Source organism: Clytia hemisphaerica, unplaced genomic scaffold, assembly GCF_902728285.1.
Source record: "Clytia hemisphaerica strain Z4C2 unplaced genomic scaffold, Clytia hemisphaerica genome assembly, whole genome shotgun sequence".
In the NCBI taxonomy this organism is placed as follows: domain Eukaryota; kingdom Metazoa; phylum Cnidaria; class Hydrozoa; order Leptothecata; family Clytiidae; genus Clytia; species Clytia hemisphaerica.
Window position 1 is genome coordinate 157236 of NW_027103668.1, and position 22087 is coordinate 179322.

At 34.2% G+C, this 22087-nt stretch overlaps 1 protein-coding gene across 1 annotated transcript; it reads left to right on the plus strand.

The window, feature by feature from the left end:
- Nucleotides 1-2140: 2140 nt before the first annotated feature.
- Nucleotides 2141-21042, plus strand: LOC136803308 (uncharacterized). Its single transcript, XM_067060032.1, has 15 exons — nt 2141-2220; nt 2443-2526; nt 5776-5800; nt 10737-11036; nt 12990-13300; nt 13645-13675; nt 14113-14247; nt 14838-14914; nt 15418-15483; nt 15833-15905; nt 16169-16262; nt 16621-16769; nt 17300-17461; nt 17829-18049; nt 19765-21042. The coding sequence occupies exons 2-15, from the start codon at nt 2476-2478 to the stop codon at nt 20038-20040; spliced, it is 1971 nt and encodes a 656-aa protein (XP_066916133.1). The 5' UTR covers nt 2141-2220; nt 2443-2475; the 3' UTR covers nt 20041-21042.
- Nucleotides 21043-22087: the final 1045 nt, after the last annotated feature.

Below are 22087 nucleotides of genomic sequence, written 5' to 3' on the forward strand. Positions count from 1 at the left end.
TTTCTAATTGAGAAAAACAATTCACAGGGATCTGCCTTACTTTTGGGTCGAATTACTTTCGGTGCAAAAGGGCCGATAAGGTTTAAGAACATCTCATTTTATACATCTCAAGTATCATATAGATCGAGATTCGAAAACAAAATATAATCTACCATTGTATTTTGTCAAAATAAGACACATTGTTTACATAATGTCAAACAGTCAACCAATCAAAATAGAGTTTTTGTATTTACCCCTTTTACGTAAGGAGGCTAAGGTATTTCATTGAGAGGGAGATATTTTTGTATTCATAGTAGCCATTCTTTCAATCAACGTTGCAAAAATGGTGTTGCTTTTTGCTGGAAAAAATTTGATACAGGATTCTAATCTAATAGGTGCTGATCAGCTTTTCGATTTTCAGAGTGAGATTAATTGTGTGATGAACAAGCAGATCTAGCATGGTTTTAATTGTTTAAGAATTGATCCTTTTAATATCTTTTCTGATTTTGTTCAAATAGTCTAGCTTCTTTTATCACCAAGATATGAGCAAAGGGTAAAGTTTTGAGTTCAGTCTTTAAAGGTTTTGGCGGCTTAAAGAATTTTTATAAACATTAATTTGATACAAAATTTGACCTAGATATATTGAAACCATTCTTTGATTTTTTAATTACGGATATAGGTTGATAAAGATAAGGTATCAGGTTTTATGTGGTTGATAAATAATGTTTCATTGCTCATATATTCTACTTACTGTATGTTTATATCCAGTGAAAGTTATGAATTACACGTTTTTTATAAGAACAAACTACATAAGAACATAAAGCTTCGATGGCCAAAATATTAAGAACAAGTTAAGAACATTTTAAGGCTTTGCGGACCCTAAAACACCCGATTTCTTAGGAAATTGGACAAAAATGTTACTGACGAAAACTTTACCGTAGTCTTTTAAGTTGTCAATACTGGATAGTGTTTTTCAGGCCGAAATTTTACACTATAAGGTATGTTATAAAATGTTAAACACCTCCCTCTTCAGATCGGATCTATATTTTACTCATAATAACTTGTAGAGTTAAATTATACATTTTGGTTTCACAAATCCTACCGGATGGTTGGTAACTTCTTTGTTATACGTTTTGAACAAGTACTTCATTTTATATTCTAGGAAAATTTGCAACAGAATTCTTTTTTTTTCCTGTCTTTCCTTTTTCTTCATTTTTATCTCAGAAGTCAAATATATTTTCATTTACAGATTGCAATATTTCCATCCTGCTTATGATAAGGAATGAATGTTTTTCAAGGTCAACATAAGGCACATAAAAGAAAGCAAGAATACTAAAGTTTGTTTCCAAAGAGTTGTGACACGTCAAGCGAAATGATTTTTTAGGTTTAACGGGCTTGTAGCGTTGTAAACCAGGGAAGTACTAGGGTCTAATTATTGTTAATATTAATACCCAGGGAATGTCTTTTTGACCAAATTTCGATCTTTTTAGTGGCAAAAAGTTGAACATTTTCCAACCCTTATAGGGACTGCCAGGTTTCAGAAAGCACCCTTAAGGGCGGCACATACCCGTACCTATGAAGGGAACCGTTTACCATAAGGGCGAGGGAAAAATTTAAATTTGAAGGCCAGGTCATCTTTTGTTGTGATTTTTAAGATAAAAGTTGCCAAATCTGTTATAGTATTGTCAAAATGATGAAAGCTTCCACAATTGCCTTTTTGGAATTGAATCTTCAAGTTTGGATGACAAATAAACAATATTGGTCAATTTGGTAAATAGTCAATCGATTTCTATTTCGATTTCGATTTTTTATATTAGAGGCCTATGACAGATTGGGCGACATTTGCACTAAAAGTAGCCAAATCTGTTATAGGCTTGTGAAGAGTATAGGACTTCCTACATTTGCTTTTCTGAAATTAAATCTTCAAGTTCAGAAAACAATCAACCCTCCATCTCGGAGTTGCAGGCCCTGTTTTCGTCTACTGTGGGTATCGTACGAGTACAAGTACGACTCAGTTCCTTTTCAGGCCCTTAATCATCGAGCTTAGTCGAGATTTAAATTGATTTTATTTTAATCTTTTGAAAATTTCCAACGTGTATTTTCATTGGTTGCTGATAATCTTTTCCTTTTCATTGAAGGTTTATCTTTTCTCTTTTCTCATAGATTATTTATAATAATTCACTAGAAAGTTCTTGAATCTTCACTTTTTGGTGTGTTGAGTAAAAGTATTTATTATAACAGGTAATCCTGAAGAGGGAGTTCGGTTAAAATGGTCTTTAAAAGTTTCCTTAGATTGACTATCAAAGTCATAATCTGCAGCGGAGGAAGTTTTATGTCAATATATTCATGGAAAACTCTAAAGCTGCAACAAATGTTAATGTTATATTTCCCCGTTGTATAGCTATTGTGAAATAAATTTTGATTTGCATTTGGTTATTTCAATTATGATATTTTATTTTTCAGGTATTAAATAGTATTGATTGAAGCAAGTGTGCGATGGATTCAATATTATGTTTGGTTCTGGTGATAGTGAGCCTTTGTCACAATGTGAGTGGAGTACGATTTGTTTCCATGTTTAAAGGTTAAGCTACTCTTTTTTATGATATAGAAAGAAAGTGCGCATCTGATGCTGACAAAGCAGAAGTGATTAAAAAAAAAATTGTCAAAATTTGTGCTCACGCACCGTGGGAGGAGATAAAGTTGTTCTTTCTTCGGTTTGTATGAATATGCCGTGTAAGCAAAATAGAAGATGATACGTTAAATGATTTTCTTTTGACGCCTGGGGCAACACCATTTCTATTGGATTTTATAAGAGGCCCGACATCCCATACTCTTTAGCCCCTCTAACTAATTGATGGGGGCATTCTCCATTTTTACTCGTTCTACATCTAAATTTTACTCTGCGTTGACTTTCGAATCATTGTTTTTGAACATTTTGTTGGTTTTTGTTTTGTCGTTCCCCTGTCATTCCATGTGAAATATATTTGTGAAGCTACAAACTTTTGAACCAAATTTCATAACATCATTGATGATTTGTTTGTTTCGATCATCAATGGACACAGACATGGGGAATTTTTTTTAAATAAGCAGTCTTTTTTTTTCGTTCGTTCGTTCTTAGGTTATAGCAAAGTTAAGCATCTTGTTTTTATAAAATTGTTCTCGTAAAAACAAGCTTTGTATTTGGCCCTTGACCCGTTTAAGTTAAAACCATTAAAACAATTTTTTTTGGAGAAAAAAAAGGAAAAAATTTTAGTTAGAGGAATTGGAGAGAGAGAGGTTGACCAGCAGTTTATTTAACGGTTCTCACTGTAAAACCGTTTTTGACATTATCGGATTTCCGGATTACATTAACACCGAATGTCATATACTATTGACTTTGTTTTTATTATTTTTAACAAGCTTTATGTTCTTTGAATGAATGTTTACGTCTGGTCCGTGGGTGTTTGTTTTACTTTTTGGGAAGAGGTGGCAATAAGTAAAAATCCCTGATAAAAATTCAGTACACGTTTTTTTAATAACACGAGGCTTCGCTAACCAAAACATTAAGAACAAGTCAAAAAAGTTTTAAGTTTTAAGTCCGTAAGGACTCTAAAACACGCGATTTCTGAGGAAAATGGACAATAATATTGAAAAAAATATGACATAAGAACATGTTAAGAATATTTTTAGGCTTAAAAATCAGAAAGTTAAGAACATCCGAAGGCTTCAAAAATTATGTATGTTATTATAAAAAAAACCCAATATATTTCACTTTTTACTACATTTAACTCCTATTTCCTAGCCCTCACGTATACAGTATGAACTAAACACCATTTATCCGTGATTCATTGCAATAGAAGTGAAATTTCCAACTTGATATAAGGGTATTATGCTAACACATTGACACTAGATATCATTGTTTATTTATTCTTGTCAAATACATAAATAAGGAGTATCATTTTTATGGCATCGCGAAATGTTAAGTAAATTTTTCAGACCAGTTATAACTCACTCTAGATGTTATTGAAATTCCATTATTCATTATTCAAAATTCATTATTGAAATATTTGACTAAGTGAAAAGAAGGCCAAACGATCCTTAAAATTAAGGACACAACTCATCCAGGCTAAGTTACCATCCATGGGTTTCAATTTATTTTCAGTGGATTATAATAAAAAGCTTCGTAAAATAATTGATATCTTACATCACTTTGATGATGCTTATAAAAGCTGCAAATATTTTGTTGTTTTTGGACCTATTGATCACACTAACGATTAGCTATTTGGCTGTGTTTCAAAAAGGGAGCTTTTTAAGTTTCCTTTAAACAACTATGTCATTGCTTATTCATTTTGTCATATCCTAAATTAAAAACGTTGGAACGTTTCGTAGTTTAAATATTGGCTTTATGCTCAAGAAATGACGGGTTAAATCTACCCCTCATGTGAATGTGCTACTTTCTAAACCCCTGCTTAAACGGCTCAAAAAAACTGGGGAAAGTAAACTCATAATTCCCAAAAGAGCTCTACTTTCTTGTATTTTCCATTCAATAAGGAATTTTTCTTGCAAAAAATAAGGTTTAGGACTTTATAAATAGATGATAATATCAAATTCCTAATTTATTCCATCTTTGTTGTTTTTGTTTCCCTTACGAAGGAATCAAGTCGACATGTTCGAAATTGTACTATGCCATAGAAGGTTTCATTCTTGAAATCTTGAAAATAATTTCAAAGAGATTCCAAAATTTCAGATTCTAAATCCTGTCCTAATGTCCACCTCAAAATATACCTGCAGATTTTGAAATGTTACACGGCTTTTTTAAATTCAGACTTTTTCCGTGACCATATCTAGCCTAGTGTTTCCTCTCTCCTAGAGCCCTAAACCCTGCATTGCAAAATTCTTGCGTCTAGACACATTATGGTGCACGAACTTTCACTCTATTTATAGTTTAATCTTTGTAGATCTAAAATGAATCATACAGTTGTTTTCGATTTCGAAACAAAGAGGTTATTTTTTCACCATACAAGATGACATGAACGGCATTGACGGATAATCAATTTTCAAACTGCGCTATGTAGTTATTTTTGGAAAGCTAATGATTTTCGAGTGTCACAGAGTTCATGAAATAAGTTTCTGTTGATTTTATATTTTATACTTGAGCTGTGTGTTTTTGTCATATTTTTTAATGAGTGCTCAACTGCTAAACCTTTGCCTTGGAATGCTCTGGGAGTGATCGGGGCGTGTCGAGTTCACCATTATTGCTAGTACAACGCTATTAAAGTCCATCAGCTTAATTTATGAACTATTTTTCGGTCATTTGGAAACTACTCTCTTAGGAATTATTCTGATTATCTACACGGTAGCAAGAATTAATGCACACTTTAGGCGTATGTTATTTAAAATGAACAAAATTTTAAGAAAATCAATCTGCAAATTTATGAGGTCTTGAACCCAAAATCGCCCAAAATTACAGCACTGCATCAAGCAGTAACGGTGCAGATCCCTTTTTTAAGGGCTTCGTTGAAATTGAAAGATGGTTTCTTCCACTGACCTTCTTGGATAGGAAGAAAAACTCTGGGCTTTCTTTAGGAAGGAATTGCGTCATAAAGGCTGTTCTACGTAAAACCAAAATTTGCATCCTTAAAAATTTAGAATCCGTTTAATTTACAAGTTCTTTTAAAAAGGAGCTAAGTAGATATTGTTAACTTGTACAAAAATACAATTCCTACTTTCTCATTCCATAAATTCGCAAACAATTTTTCACTTCGCTAGAAGTTAGTGTTATGATTCTAAATCTTGTTTCTTTTTTCCGTTTTTTAGGTCTGCAGTTCACTTCACCACCAATGTAAGTATGTTTGTTTTTGTAACATAGAAAATGTTGCTGACAAAGCAAATTACAAATACAATTTATAAAAGAATTTCTCAACATTTGTGCTCGCGCAGCGTGGCATGGGAGAATGGGAGAAAACAGTTCTTACTTTTGTCTTCAAAATGGTGTGTAAAAAATGGTAGGAGATACGTTGAATAATGTCCTTTGATGTATGTTCTAAGATCTAAGATTTTTGAAGAGAGGAGTCAGTAGAAAGCTAAGCCATATAAAGATTCACTTTGCTCAATTAGAAGAGTAAACTTTTTAATCACTAGCCAAGACATGAAAATGATGAAAACTCAAAAGCCAGATTGGGCTCTTCCAGAAAATGTCCGTACATGGGGGTGGAGGATATATTGTCCGGGGGTAGCGAAAAATCATCAAAATTTGCCTTGTCCGGGGGGTAATTTGGGTTGTCCGGGGGTCGACTAATGCTTGTCCGGGGGGGGGTAAAACCCGTTTTCCGGGGGCTAAAAGTCACTTTGTCCGGGGGGAGGGGGTAGATAACTGAAAATTGATATATCCTCTACCCCCCATATTCAATTTTTTTCTGGAAAAGCTCATTGTGACTCTTAAAATGAGTTCTAGGTAAAATTTTTGGTATGGTTAAAAAGATCCCAGCCTCGACTTTTCTGTATACATTTCTGTAATTGACAGCTGGAAATATAGTGGTTTTTAACCATAACCAGTTGCAGTTGATGACGGGTCAAGAAAAGGCCCCTTTTGTAGACGTTGACCAAACTATAACCTACTGATTGTCGTCTTAGTTTCGTATCTATTCTATCATTTGTAAAACCGCAGACATTAATGAGCTGGAGAAACGTTTATCCGTCTGCTCCTAAGAATAGTTATAGCTGGTAGTGCCAGACACTAAGAAACTAAGTATCATTTTTCAATCAACCGATTAATAATTTTCATAGTAATAATTGATTTGACTTTACCTGAAGACCTTTCCAGTGAGCTTATTTAACTGTTTTCGATTCATACTTTTTTCGGTTTCTATTTTGGACATAGATAGTAGATAGATTACAAAGATTTCTGTTGACCTTCATTTCTATCAAACGCAATTTACAATCCCGCTTAAGTTGACCAAGAATTACCTATTCTCAAAATTTTGTTCATTTTCCGAAAGCTGTTTGAAAATTTCGTGAAACGTCTTTGATCCGCGCAGATATGACTGCTCTAAGTGAACGCATTGTATTCCCATCAAGTTAATGACAGGAAAAGGAATCTTAAAAATCTCTGGATCAATAATGCTTGACACTTTCACAGATTAAAAAAATAGCACGCATATCGGCTGGGAAAAGACATTAGTCCTTCGCTAAATCAAGCTTATCCGATTAGTGTTTTCCCCTTCAAGCATCCTCAGAAAGTTCTTATTATCATGCCCTTTATCAGAAATGCTTTTTTTGGTAAAAAACACTCGACACTCTTTAGAAAGGCTCGTAAGGGTGTGAGCTTGGTATACTCCATGACAAAAACATACTTGGATAATAGATTTTGAACAGATTTACCAGGATTTTCCATCTTAATGGCAGAATGCTGATCCGAATAAAGATAATTTTATTTTCCCTCTTTCGATTAGTCGTTTAAATTTTGATATTTTGCTAAAGTTTACGAAAGCACTCTTCTGATTGTGAGAAAGGGCTCTTATTGAGAAAAATACTGATTTATCGGTACTAATTCTTTTAGAGAAACCCGGTCGCAGAATTCACGGATTCAAGCCATTTTTTTTACTAAATTCACGCACAGACGCATTTTTCTTCAACCCTCACGCAAACCGGAAATTAAAAAAAAAATTCGGAGAGATTTTCGGGAAAACGGGATAAATTTTATAAAATGTGACTGATTGTGGTAAAAATAACCGAAATCCACGCATTCTCTCAATCAGAAAGTGGATTTTCCGGGATTTCACGCTCACCTAAATTTTTCCGATCCACGCGATACTATTATCCGTGTCTGCACATTTAATATTTTTTGTTTTACATATGGTGAAGAATAAGTAGATTCATTGTAAAAGTTTTGGAAATAAATGAAAGGGCAAAAATGCGTTCGACTTATGCGAAGAACACCGAGTCGTTTATATGGGTCAAGCTTCAGGTGTTGATTTAAGTTGAAATGTGTGACAGATTCGAGTTACATCGACCTTATTGAAAGTCTTATGTGTATTTTTGTCACGAGGGACTTTATCAGTCAGTATTTGTAATGAAGAGAACTTAAATGAAGAGTCTGTTTAAAATGTAAACAAAATGACGTCAAAGAAACTCTCTTAAGAAATAAAATGTCAAAAACATGATATGCATTACCAGCTCAAAATATTTCGCAAGCTAAAGGCTATTTAGCTCATTAGAAACTTTATAAAAATTGATTCATACTTGAGTCTCTTAGGCCCTCTCAATAAGACTGGCTTAATCCCAACAAAAGGTTACTTTATGTTAAAAAAACAAATCGATGCCAAAAAGTAAGCCCACTAAAACTAAATATTAACACAATATTTACGTCATCGGTGCTTGGTATTCAAATATTGAATTTCCATTTTTGAATATGTTGCGTAATCATTAGCGAGCAACTCACCAAACCGGGATTTTTCATCCCGCTTCTTAGTGAGTTCCACTTTGACGATTTTCGAAAAATAGAAGCCTTTCAAGTTCTTTGACGTAAATTCAATTTTTTTGCAATTGTGAGAGCTTCGAAAGTTTAAAGTGACGTCAAAAAATCGAATGTTTGGAGCCCGAAAACCTGGGTTCAAAACATTCGAAAAAGTTGCAAATTCGAATAGACGTTAATTGCGTAGAAAGAACGCGGGTGACATCTACTATAGGCTACCAAATCATTATTAAGTTATTCGTGTTGTCAATTCTCTACAGTAATAGTGCTTTCACTTTAGTCCTTTTTTAAAAGTTCAAAACATTTGCATACACAAATGGAAATTAGGATAAAATATCTACTCAAAGCATTCACTTAGGAAAACATTTTCACAAATTCTGTTCCTCCAAATAGTGGATGAGTCACTTTGTTTGCATGTTCATTAAATTTTGTCTGAATCGAAATCGGTCTCTGATTATAGTTCAGTGGACTCTCACTAATTCTTCGTATAAATTGGAACTGATTGAATGAATGAGAAACCCCTAGTATAGTATTTTCGCTTTTACGAATCACTCAATTAGACAATTAGTTAGATTCATCATCCCTGTCTCACAGCCCAGTGGAAGTTTTCCCCTCAGCTCATTCCCTGAAAATTTCTATCGAAATGGGGATAGAAATCTTATTGTTCGAAAATTCCAGTAGGGAAGGTTTTGGAGTGCAATTTCCCCATCGAATATCGAATAGGGACGAAATCAAAGTCAATTTCCCATTGGGGCCGAATTTGTAGGGTATTTTTTTCACCAGGAATGAAATTTCGAACAAATTTTCCAGTTGGCCTTGAGTCTGTTGCGACACAGGGGTGTTTTATCGTTCGAATTCGAATCAACAAGATTCAACAGTATTTTATAAAGTAAACATCTCTTCAAAAAAGGGTGTTTTGTTATCGTTAGTTTTGAGATGATTTAGTTTTTAAGCTCCTTATTTATTTATCATGAAGTCTATATAGATATTTTGGCAATTATGCCAAATCACTCCAAAATTCAATCTCTCCTTTTGTAATTTGAAGCCGAATGCAAAAAATGCTAGGTCTCTCATCTTGTCAATATTGATTGAAATTCAATTTCTCATTTCGTAATTTTTATTTTTTGAACTGTTCTTTTTTTAAGATTCGGAATTGTTTGGTCCTAAGATAGAGAAAATAAAGAAGGATTTACAAATGCCACAAATGGAGACTTTGGACTGGTTTTTCCACCGAATATGCGATTTAAAAAATTTTGTGATGGATTTAATTTCGCGAATCAGGAATCTCATGCGTTTTCGCGAGTTTTGATTTCGCGAAAATGTCAAAAATTCGCAAAATCGCGAAAGTAAATCAGATTAAAGCTAATTCCATTTTGTGGTTAAAGTTTGGAAAAGTGTAAAAGTTACGTCCTTCAAACTGTGGTGTTTGAAGTGGTCCTTAGGCTGCATTTTTTTCAGTTTTGTAATTTATACCACAATGAAATTTGAAAAGGAAAAAACAACTTTGAACTGTCTGCTTAAAAATAGCACACAGTTTGATAAGATGGGCTGGACTGCCTTACTTGACGTTTTAAATTCTAATTCCAAGTTTTGCCTTTTGCATAATTGCAATTAAGTGAATACTCTCTTTCTAATTTTTCTTCTGGCCAACCATCGAATTCGTTGGAAAGCCGACGGGTACGGAGAGACTCAAAATCACAACCATGTCATTTGCGGATATTACTCTACCATTGAGCTAGAACCCATAGATAGATTGATAGATAAATCAGTGGGTCACAATGGCTATCCTTTACCCCTCATGTCTTCATTTCTACTTAGCTACAATTCTATATTTTCTCTGTAATTCGAATTAAAAAACTGGTATGAACGTATGAAATACCCTCCGTATGTAGACCGAATCCTTGTATAGGGCTTTTCCAGAAAAAAACCGTATACCCCCTGTTGAGGAGGTCCATCCCTCTGTGGCTAGAAATGTTGTAACCCCCTGGAATTCCAGGCCATTTCAGGTTTAAACCCCTCTGGAATTCTGAATTTTAGTAGGATTTAAAAAGCTAACCCCATGGAATTCCAGTTATTTTTGACCGATTTTTGTATCTCCCTATGGAATTCCGACACATATCAAACCTTACCCCATTGGAACGGAAATGGCCCTCCTCAACAGGGGGTATACGGTTTTTTTCTGGAAAAGCCTAATTCGAAGAAAAAGTTTTGTTTGTCCCTTAAACATCTAGTTAAAGAGTGAGTCGACTCTACCATCACACTAGGCAGAGCTGTAACCACTTCATTAACGTTTTTCTTTTCACAGATGGCATGGAACTCGTTCACATGGTGGCCGACAAACCACAGACCATCCACGTTGATGAGCAACAGAAAACCATTTTCCTTGCCTGCGAAATCAAAACAAACGCTGAACTCAAATGGTATTATAACGATACTGAAATCACCAAAAATCCACCACCTTATGTGTTAGACTGGAACAAAGGAACTGCCGGCGAGAAAGGTAGCATCTTGATGATCAGACAGCCCAGAGACGGAAAATATGATTGTGAAGCGCAGACCTCTTCATTTTTGATCAAGGCTACAGTTCATATTATTGTCAAACAAAGTAAGTAGACTTTCTGCTTAAGTTTGAAATAAATTTCCTTTGGTTTTTACAATGAAAAAGAATGTAATAAATCTCAGTTGTTATAATATCATTTGACCTAAACGTTTGACTGTTATTCCATGTAATGCAGTAATACGAGAGTTGTATGATAACACGATAATTATTATGGGATAATACCAGTTTGTATAAACAATTTACCCCTTCTATTATTTTTTGCTTATGTTCGAATTAGTCGTCTAGCATGTCAGAATACCTAAATATTTTCTTGTACATACCAAATTCGTTCAGGGTGGGGCATATTGTACATGGATTAGACGATTATAAATGCGCCCATATTTAAATGTTAGGGGTCAGTTCTACAAAAGCCCATGCAGTAACAATTTTTTGACAAAGTGAATGTGGTAACTCCAGGGAAAGAGTTTTTAATCAAGTTTTAAGCAGTTTTTAAGTTTAGATTTTCGATTTTCATATAGAGAATTTAGAAACCTCACTGTCTGTTCACAAAGATTTACGTGGACGACCCCTTAAATAATATGAGTATAATAGTTTTAGAACATTTTTAATAAAAAAGGGGTAACGGGTATTAGATTGTAATATAAACCAAGATGGAGAATTAATTCTAAGCTTAGCCATGTTTATGTCTAAAGTTGTGGTAAAAGAGCAGACTCTGTCCTCTTTGATTCCAAATCCATTCAAAGATTTGCCTCCCTAGTTTTAACTTTTAAATTTTTCCATTTACCTATGTCTTTGGTCAGGGATGGAAACCAAATGAAAGCTTGGATGAGAAATATGTCTGAATCGTTAGATATAGGTTTGGCGTAAAATAATGGCGTACGTCGAATAATAAGTTTCGGGGAAATTTTTCTCAACCGAAGGTATGGCTTTCAAAGGATTTTTTCAACCCAGTTATGTACAACATAAATCTTGGATATCATGACAAGACCGCACAGCTGGAAAAAAGATTTTAAAAAGAAGCTTATTTTTTCCTTATCGATATCCTTTTACTTTGGCAAGTATGAGCAAGCTTAAAGTAGCCTATCCTGTCGGCTGGTCAAAATCTCTTTTTGCATGAACATTCAAATCCTGACAAAACTATTTCATTATAAAAAGTCATAAAAAAATCCTTTTGGAAGGCGACAGATATTAAAAAATATAGAGAAAGCATAAACAATCCTACTTTCGTGCTCTAACGTGCTGAAGTGCAATGTTTTTAACCTATTCTATATATTTTTTTGGTGTTGAGTTAGCTAAACCTTTCGACAAAGAAAAGTACATGTTTGGCTGTTGAGCTGAGAGGTTCATGTATTCGATCTTGGTACTGTCGCACCACTATTCAGCTGTTAATTGTTTTTTTATGTCTGGCTTGGATTTGAATGAATTTAATAATTTCAAGAGAGTGATTTGAAAAAAATATTGTGCTTGATACAATAACACACTTCGATTTCATTCAGTGCACTACTAATTCTGTAACATCGATCAAAAGTAGAAGAAAAATACAAAGATGAACTTTAGACCAGCTGTTAGCAGTCTTAGAACTATTTTTTCTTTGGTATATCTGGCTGATTGCATTTTTGGAATTCAGTATTTCGGTAGAATTGAATTTGAATCTGGCATGATGATCAAATTCGAAGATGGTCAAAGAAAGATAATTAAACCTGGTACACAAAAATAATATTCTTATTTTACCGTAACCATATTACTACAAAGTTTGAGTTCCAGTTTACAAGGATACTGACATCAACAAATTATCTGTATTATGTTTAAGCGGGGTGAAGGGTTTTGCTAACTTGTCTGACTTTTTTCTGCGTTTTTTTCTATTTTCTAATAGAATTTTGCAGATACGGTCCATACCTTATTCTAATATTGAGCGCCGCCTTCCAATTAGTTAGGGCGCCAATCTCTAAAGAGGTTTAAAGGTAAAGAATAAATTTTCACCATCTTCTTTTTGCACAGGGCATTTATTACCAGACGGTTTTCCAAAGATCGAAGTTCATCCTATAAACGTTTACACCAGACGAGATTCTGTTGATTTCAATTGTTGCGTCACCGGTCAACCACCGTTCCGCTTCAAATGGTATTATAACCGAAATCCAATCGGAAGTGACCGGATTCATGAAGTGTCACAGACCGTTGTTAAAGATGATATGTTTTGTTCGAATTTGAAAGTAACCAATGTTTCGGTTTCCGTCGGTTTTTACCAATGCGTCATCATGAATAAGATTGGTCAAGTTGTGACTAAAGATGCAAAGATCGCTTTCAATGGGGTACCTACATTCCTTTTATATTAACCAGTAAATTTCCAGCTTGTTATTTTCATTTAATGATTCTCAAGGCTGAATTGTTCTTGTGCTGTCCTTTATACAATAGCTCTCCGTAACTCGAGCCCTTATAGTCTCCCTAACTTACCTAAAAGATTTATGGTCCCTTCAGTGTACAAACCCTGAAAAAATTTCGAAAATTGATTTTGTCTTATGCTATTCTAAAAATCATATACATATTTTGCACTTTCAATCAACAGTTGTATTATCGGATAAGTCTCGAATTCAATGAAAGCTTTTTCCCATTTCTTTAAATCTGTCATTGATGAGATGTTTTTTCCACTTTTCAGGATCACAGAAGGAAAAGACGAGAAGTTATTGGTAAGCCTCGACACCTTTGCTGGATCTTCACTTGTTAACTTGTTGTTCTTAAATTGTTTGTAAATGCCCTTGTGTGTAGTTTTTTGTACATTTATTTTGGAAACTCTTTAACTCGAACCCTTTATAACTGAATGTCTCATTAACTCGAACAAGTATTCTCGCCCTTCAGTTACCAATGTCTTATAAATATAAACCTTATTTCATATTTAAAAATTTCATCATCAAAGTCTTCAAAGTCAAACAAATTTGTTTTCCCCGTGCGTGTTCGAGTTATAGAGACACCATTGTGTTCTTGATGTAATGTTTTCAAAAATCCATAATACCTGAGTAATTGTACTGATGAAAAATATTTCATATTTTCTTATAAGTAGTTTCATCACATGAATCAACAATAAGAAAAGAGCTGATAAACTCAATATTCGGTTCTTTGTTTCCAGATAAACTCAAATGCAACAGTATTTCAGCTCCAAAAAATATTACAGAATATCCAGGAATCGTCAAACATACTTCTATCCATCGATCTTGTTCTGGTTCCGAAAAGATGATTATCCGGTGGTCAGAACCGGAATACGGTAATAATCAATCATTATTTAACAATACCAATTAACACATTGTTGATGAAAGGGGTTCTTTTTTGATAAAGGTTGTGACATTTCAAAAACGTCAACGACATAAAATTCTAAGCTCGTGATCCAAAATATTTATCAGTATCTATAGCATATTTTTTTGTACCTTTGCAAACAACTTTGTCGAGGCACTCGTGATTTCTCAAACCTGAAAAACATGAACAATTTCTGGGAATAAGATTTTTCAAAGATGGAAGTAGGGCTGTCAACCTCCTCTAGTGTGTATTATGCATAATTTTCCCATCAACCAGTCGTAGTTTAGACAGCTGGCCGCCGACTTTCTTTCTTGCCTATTTCAGTTGCTAGATTTCACAAAAAGTTGGTTTGAGAGTTTGCAATTAAAACTTTTTCTTGCTGAAGATTGGGCAATATTTGACTTAACTTCTGCCTACTTGCATTCACAATTTAAATAGACAAGGCAGAAAGTCGACCGTCTAAGCTAGAGATCATTTCTTTGTATTAACAATGATATTAACCAATAAATAGGTGTTTTTCTAATTACTGACGTTAGCTTTTTCCCTTTTTCCCTTTTTTAGCATCACATGTATTGTATTATAAAATCTCGATCATGGGAGAATTCGAAGAACATTCTAGATGTTACCTAGTTTCAAAGGTAAATGATGATTAGATCCGTCAAAGCCGAACTCAAGTAAAAGGACATTCCGGGTGTGCCAGAAATACTCTCTTTGATTTGGTATTGTAGGCAGTAGAAAAGAGATTCTTTCTGAATCATTCAGAGGAAAGCCTAAATTAAAATTTGGGGTAGTACTTTTTAATTTTACTTTATGGGTTCAAAAGTTATGCTCAAAACTCTAAAATGTCAATTTTAAGAAGTGTCAAAAAAAGGGGAAAAACGTAACTTATTTCTGGCACACCCAGTATAAAAACAATTTTGAAGGCATTATTATTTAGTTAAAACAACTGCTTTTACCTCTGTTTGTTTTTAAATCACAAATTTTGATAAGATCCTTTTGAAGTGTACCTTAATTGGAGGATATTTGGCTTGCCTCGGATCTACGAAAAATTCTAAAATCAATTAAAAACAAAGTCCTTTTTGGATAGCTTGAAAATAGTTATATACAACATACTTTAGATATTTTTTCCTTGCTTTTTCAGGATAAATTGACGTTCGATTTGAACAAAGACAGAAGGTTTTACGCGAATTGTTCATATACTGTTGTCGTAAGTTCTCGATTTTGTTTTCTCTCTAACTTTGATAAAAGTTGAAAGTTGACTAAGAACATAAGCTGATTTTCAAATACAACTAACGATACAATTTTTGATATTCATGACTTAATCTTTTATATGGAAACACACGAAAAACACCGGGCGTTTACCACCAGTTTCATTGTTTAAATCAAAACTGGTGGCAAACGCCCGGTGTTTTTCGGCTGTTTCGGTATAAAAGACTACGTCATGAATATCAAGAATGAACAATCGATCGTTAATTGAAATCTTGTAAACCCTTTCCCAAAACATGATACTCAGTTATCGATTTATAATTTTTTTTGGTATCATTTTATTTAATCAGGTCAGAACTATTCCAGAATTACCAGAGATCTCCAGACAGGCGTTGACAGTACAGCAACTCTACAAGTGTCCTTGTATGGCATTTTTTCTTATAACGAATTTCAACCATTTCAAAAGCAGTTCTCCATAACTCGAATCCATAACCAGCCCATAATTTATAGAATCAACAGCTAACTCCTACAATCTTCATTAAGTCGAACACTTTTACTGCTGACCATTTGGAGTTTGAAGTTTTGTAGACTGAACTGTATAATCTTTGAAGACTAAATGCTGACTTCAATTTCTTCCTCCATAAGATTACTAGATGATAGATAATCAATAAATTGTTTTCTTTTAGATGATGGTGTATGGAGTGAGTGGTCTAGCTGGTCAACTTGTATATGTAAAGAAAAGTGTGTCGGTTCTGGCGTCTGCTATACTAAAAAAACAAGGTATTCATCGCTTTATTTAACTTGTGATATTTCTTTTATATCCATTTTAGGGCCAGATAATGCCACTCTTAATTGCTACCTACATTATATCCCCTATTGAACGTTGTTTCATCTAAAATCATTAGTACATTTCGACGTTTTGTGAACCTTGTGCGAGTGTTTTCTATTTTGTCTATGATATTTATTTGGAATATTAGCAAGCTATCTTAAAGATTCTTGTTGTCTCAGACTTACTCATTCTTAGTCGTTTATTGTTCTTAGGTTTTAAGCCAAAATTCTTAAGCTAGATTCTCTAGTAAAACATACAGGCTAAATTCGCGAAAATAAACTTTTTTTTAAATATGTTATATCGTTACAGAACGAAAGATTGCTTAGTTCCTTCAGTATACAACGAATCAGTCAGGATCCCTGGAAACAAGGCTAGATGTCCAGCCGGTGAACTACACGATCAATCGTCTCAAGATGGGACTTGTGCCTATACAGCTAAAACATGCAGATCTTTGAGTAGTATGTAAACGTTTTGTTATAAAAACATGCAAATTTTTTGAAGCTTTCGGATTTTCTTCCCTTTTTAAGATTTAAGCCTCTTCTGTTGTTTTAAAGATGTGCTAAAAATATAATTTTCGCCATTTTGTGAGTATTATCATGCAATTTCCATAAAACATTTTAAGTGTTCTTAACTTGTTCTTGATATTTTAGCCATTTAAGTATTTTGTTCTTATATAGTTTTTGCTTATAAAAACGTGTGTTCTTGCTCTAATTTGATATTAATGATATTCTTATGACACTAAAGAAGGATTCAAGGAATTAAAGGATCTCAGGCGGTTCATAAAAATGCTGTAAAAGATCTAGAGATACATATATCTAGAATTTCCTTCTATTGTTAAACTTTTATATCTGCGACCAGCTGCAACCAACACATTTATTTGATCGGCTGTCCGCAAGATTAGATTCTTTCTGAGAAAAAATTATCACTGGAAAGAACATTAGAGATCATTCTCCGGTTGAAATTTAAACCAAATGTTCTTTCCCTAAAGGTATTTCGTCTCAATCAAAATCAGGACAAGGGAGCATTGACTACCAAGGTTTCATCATAGCAGGAATCATCGGTACACTTGCTTGTACTGTAGCTATCATCTTCATCATAAGGCGTAACAAAGGAAGATATCTAACATACCAACACACTGTCGAAGCTAAAGGTAAAGAGCATCAAGTTCAATTAATACGTAGTGGATATTTAGGAAAGTTGCGTTTGATCTTAGCCTTGCCTAGATTGGGAAATGCTACCTTCCATTTTAATTTGCGAATCTTTTATTCATGCTAGTTTTCTCAACAGGCTTTTCATCATCAGCAATGACAATGATGATGAAAAGAACTATAACTGAGTTGTCAAAGGCGTCAGCGTCTCGAACCAGGGCCGTTTTGCCGTTCGAATTCCTGCTCCTTCCAATAATCTGTTCAGTTCAAGCCGACAGACCGTAGACCCTGTGGAAACCATCGAAAAACTGTCTAAAAGTTCAGTTTACTAGACTAACTTCGTAAATTATCGACTATTTTCCTCTCTAGAGAAACCAAACGTCTATGTCTCTTACATAGCTGGCAACGAGAAGAGTGAGGATTGTATTTTGAACTTGGTTGCCAGTCTCTCGAACTATGGAATCAATTTCAAGATGGATATTTTATGTCAAGTTGAAATCAACAATAATGGCGGATTACCTATTTGGTTACAAGATAATGTCTTGACAACTGATAAAATATTGGTGGTTCTAACCAAGGAATATGTTAAAGTAAGTATTCAATTATTTTGTCAGAACCACCCAATATGTTGTCAGGTAACTGCTGAGTGCTGGCAATAAATTATAAAGTATTCACAGTATATTAAAGAGGCGGCCAAAATAAATTGCAAGTCCCATTTGCAATATTCCAACAATATCAATAGAGATTGCTTTTTATAATCGAGTATCCGTTGTTTATCTCGTCCATTACGGCACGCAAACTATATATTCAAATTTTGTTGACCAAAGTAGCTACAACGATATATTTCAAACTTACTTTTTTATCAAATAGCTCAACGTTGTTTTAACGTTTGTCTAACGTTAACGGATGCTAGACTCCACTAACCTAATTACAGTAGAGTTTTTCTAATTCGAGTACACACGGGAAGCACTAATTCGTTCCAGTTAAGGAAATTTAAGGTCGAGTAAGGTCTATAAGGTATTGTTAAGTGACCGTAAAACTTGTTTGAGTTGAAGAGACATTCGATTTAAAGAAACTCCCTGGATTACAAACTGTATGGCAAAATTGCGGTTTCAATCGGGTTTGAATCGTCAGTTTACTTGTACCCATATGACAAAACTAATTACTTTTCCCCCCCATCAAACAGCATGCTGCGTAACGCACTCATTATATATACAAAGCCTAAGTGTGTGATAGTGTTTTTGAAGCGATTTGTGATACTGCTGCATCTACTATGGACATTATCCTTCTTAAGTTTTTAGTCACGAGAGTAAATTTATTTGACCGCGAGAGATTCTAAAGTGACGATCCTCAAAATACAGAAAGCTACTAACAAAACACTAATGAAGAATCTTAACAAATCGCAAATTTGTTGCGTTGATATGATACTTAAAGTTCTTATTTTTACATGTGTTCCCGTTTCATACCAGACACATATTTCATGTCATGCTGATACAAGCAAGAAAATGTTTTCCTTTTCCTCTTTCACGCCAATCTTGCTTCACATCCTTTAAATCTTTAAATTTTGCGTTTTGGGTAATGAATCTGTCCGGGTAAACGTCCTTTCAGTTGGCTGTACTAAAATAACAACATTCTTCAAAATCATCTAGAAGAATTAACGACAGAAAAACTAATTACGATACGATTTCACATGAGACTCAAATATCAGCAAGCTTACACACTAACAACCACTGCATACGACCAAACTCAACTCGCTAACAAGTCAGCAAGTCAGCAAGTCAGTATATATACACAATAATTTGAAATTTTTCCTTTGATTAATTTTATTTTTTTGTTTTTCAATACTTATAATAATTTCTTACAAGCTTAACGTACTAATTCGACTCTTTCACATTTGTGCAGCTAATTGGGCTTTTCTATTTAATAATCATATGAGGGGTCGGACGAACCTTTTCAAGCTGAAAAAACGTTTTGAAATTTTGCATATACTCCCCCGGAAAAGTAGAAAGTATTAGCAAGAAAATCTTGCTAAAAATTTCAGGGTGCGCGAACTTTAATTAACTTTTTACTCCCAGGAAATTTTAGAGTAACTTTGACCTGGAAATTCCATAACATTTCTATGCCATCCTTTGAAAAAACTTTCCTCAGCCCCCTGGAAATTCTTCTCGGATTATCGCTTTGAAATATTCGTCTATCCCCCTGTATGGATGTAAAATGGAATGGACAATTGTCTTTAAGTTTTCCCAAAACGTAGAAATCAGATAACCTACCTGAATTAACGCAAAGATATTCATTTTATTTTTAGGCTTTACAGACAGAAGGCAATGATCTACCAAACAGTATTTGCAAGGTCCATTCTGAATATAAGTTGATAAACAATTTCATGTACCAATCATGTCAACGTACACCTAAAGTTGTCATCATGATCGAATCTGGCATCACTGGTGATTTAATTCCTCCAACATATAGGAACCTTTATCATTGTTCATATCCTAAACAGTACAAAGACACTGATGAAGCTTTTAATACTCTGGTTGGTATGTTACTGGATACAGAGCCTGTTCAAGTTCATATTCAATGAAAAGTACGTGGAAATGAAAAAAGTTGGTGGTAGTTATCGTTAATTCAAGGTGTCGAAGGTGGAAATCTTAGTACTGGACCCAGGTTTTCCTTACGAATGTGCTTGGTGTTCGGACCTAGATTGCACTTAAAAATGTTGTTTTCCGAAGTCCATGGATGTTTTGAACATTGTTTTGGTATGCCAGATACTTCCAATAAATAAGCAATAGCAGGCTAACGACGGACGGTAAAGCTACGAAAGCACAGTTTTATTTCTAATCTTTATAGACCAATATGGAAGTAATAAAATTTAGATGTAAAATCTAGAAAAGTCTAGAAAGAGGTTTCGATATTGGATGATAAATTGAAAACATCTTAGGTACGGAGACACCTGATTGAAAAAAAACCATACGTTAAGGAGACTTTGATTCAACTCACTATGCCTTCCTATGTGAATGGTATAGAAATATTTACCACCCGCTGTACACACCGTAATGCCGGCAAAGGGATGAATCAGAAAGACAATTTTTTTGAATAAGTTGAATATTATATAGTAAAACGTTTGTAAATATTATCTTAAGGACTTGATCATCTCTAGGAGCGTCCAGTCCAATCAGGTCGCAGACCATGTTGATTGGGATATAGTTCCTTTCTTAAGAAACTTTTGATCTTAACACTGGACTACCATGTGTATCTCGTCATTTTTCGTTTAATAAGATAAGATTAAGACCGCAGTGGAGGGTCCCCAAAGGCTCCCCTATTTTAGATGTTGCAAATGCTCTTCGGATATTATAGTTCGGGATAAAAAACTTCATAAACATGATCACAGTTCTAGCGTCCTCTGCATCTAAGCATCTTCCAGCAGAAATGCTTTTGAGATCTATTATATAATAAGGAAAGACATTTTGAGAACACCAGAGATATGAGGATGGTAATAGCATGCCAATTTCCAAGCAATTACGATTGATTTTCTAAATTTGTACATAGTTTTTAAAAGTCCTTTTTTAAAGATTCTAACAATCAAGAACATCAGAGTAATCAATCTATTCATAATGCAAACGTGGGTCTTAAAGATCTTATCAGTAAATGTTCAGATTGGAATCATAAAGCAATCATAGAGTTTTATTAAGAAAAAATTTCTCTCGAGTACTACAGCTGAATGGTTGTTATTAGATAATAACAGTTTGCGGTCGAATCGATATACCATATAGAAACCATTCAGCGTCAAAACACTCAATTCTCTTGAGAGTGGTTTTCACATGATAGCAAAAGCGAGTGTACACTTAAAGTGAATGGTAGTCTTCGACATTGAATTAAATTTCAAACAGCCTTGATTTTTTTTCCCAAAAGAAATAAATAAATACAGAGTATATATAATTGTAAATTTACAGTGCGATGCTTATAGAACTATCTAATAAAAAGAAAACAATTAAAAAATTCAATAAAACAAGTACTCTCGGGTACCTAATAGCCGGGGGGGCGCTAATTAATTTTTCGAATATTCCCACCCAGGACATTCTTATTCCCCCCCCGCTTATTGAGTTTTGGGAAAAATTTTTTGAAAGTTCCCTCTTTTGCCCTAATTTTGCTGTATTAGCCTCCTTTTCGAACATTTTCCACCCAGGACCCACCGCTTATTAGATTTTGAGATTTTTTCCAACCCCCCTGCTTATTCCAAACCCCCCGGCTATTAGGTACCCGAGAGTACCTAAGGATCACCTTCGACTCAATAATAGAAGATAAATAATTATCGATAAGTGTCTTCATTAATACAATAATGACCGGTTAGTGAGGGCTGTACTGAGAAATATTGCCCGAGGTCAAGTAACGACCGAGCTTGCGAGGTTGTTGCGTTGACCGAGGGCAATATTTTCAGTACAGCCCGAAAAAAACCGGTCATTATTGTATTTGTTAACCGTTTCCTTCAACTTTGATTGATTTTTAGTGCTTTATCCAGGAAAAATAGGGGAATAAAGCAGAAAAAACAAGCGAAAAGAGATAAAAAATTGCTATAATTTCTGACGTCAGAAATAGAATGAGAGAAATGATGTCAACGCATTGTTCATTTT

Excerpts from the sequence above, each read along its gene's own strand:
- LOC136803308 (XM_067060032.1), top strand. The coding sequence starts at position 2,476 with ATGGATTCAATATTATGTTTGGTTCTGGTGATAGTGAGCCTTTGTCAC. Across the intron at positions 14,915-15,417 it reads GATGTTACCTAGTTTCAAAG|GATAAATTGACGTTCGATTT; the intron begins GTAAATGATGAT and ends TTGCTTTTTCAG. Across the intron at positions 16,770-17,299 it reads AACATGCAGATCTTTGAGTA|GTATTTCGTCTCAATCAAAA; the intron begins GTATGTAAACGT and ends CTTTCCCTAAAG.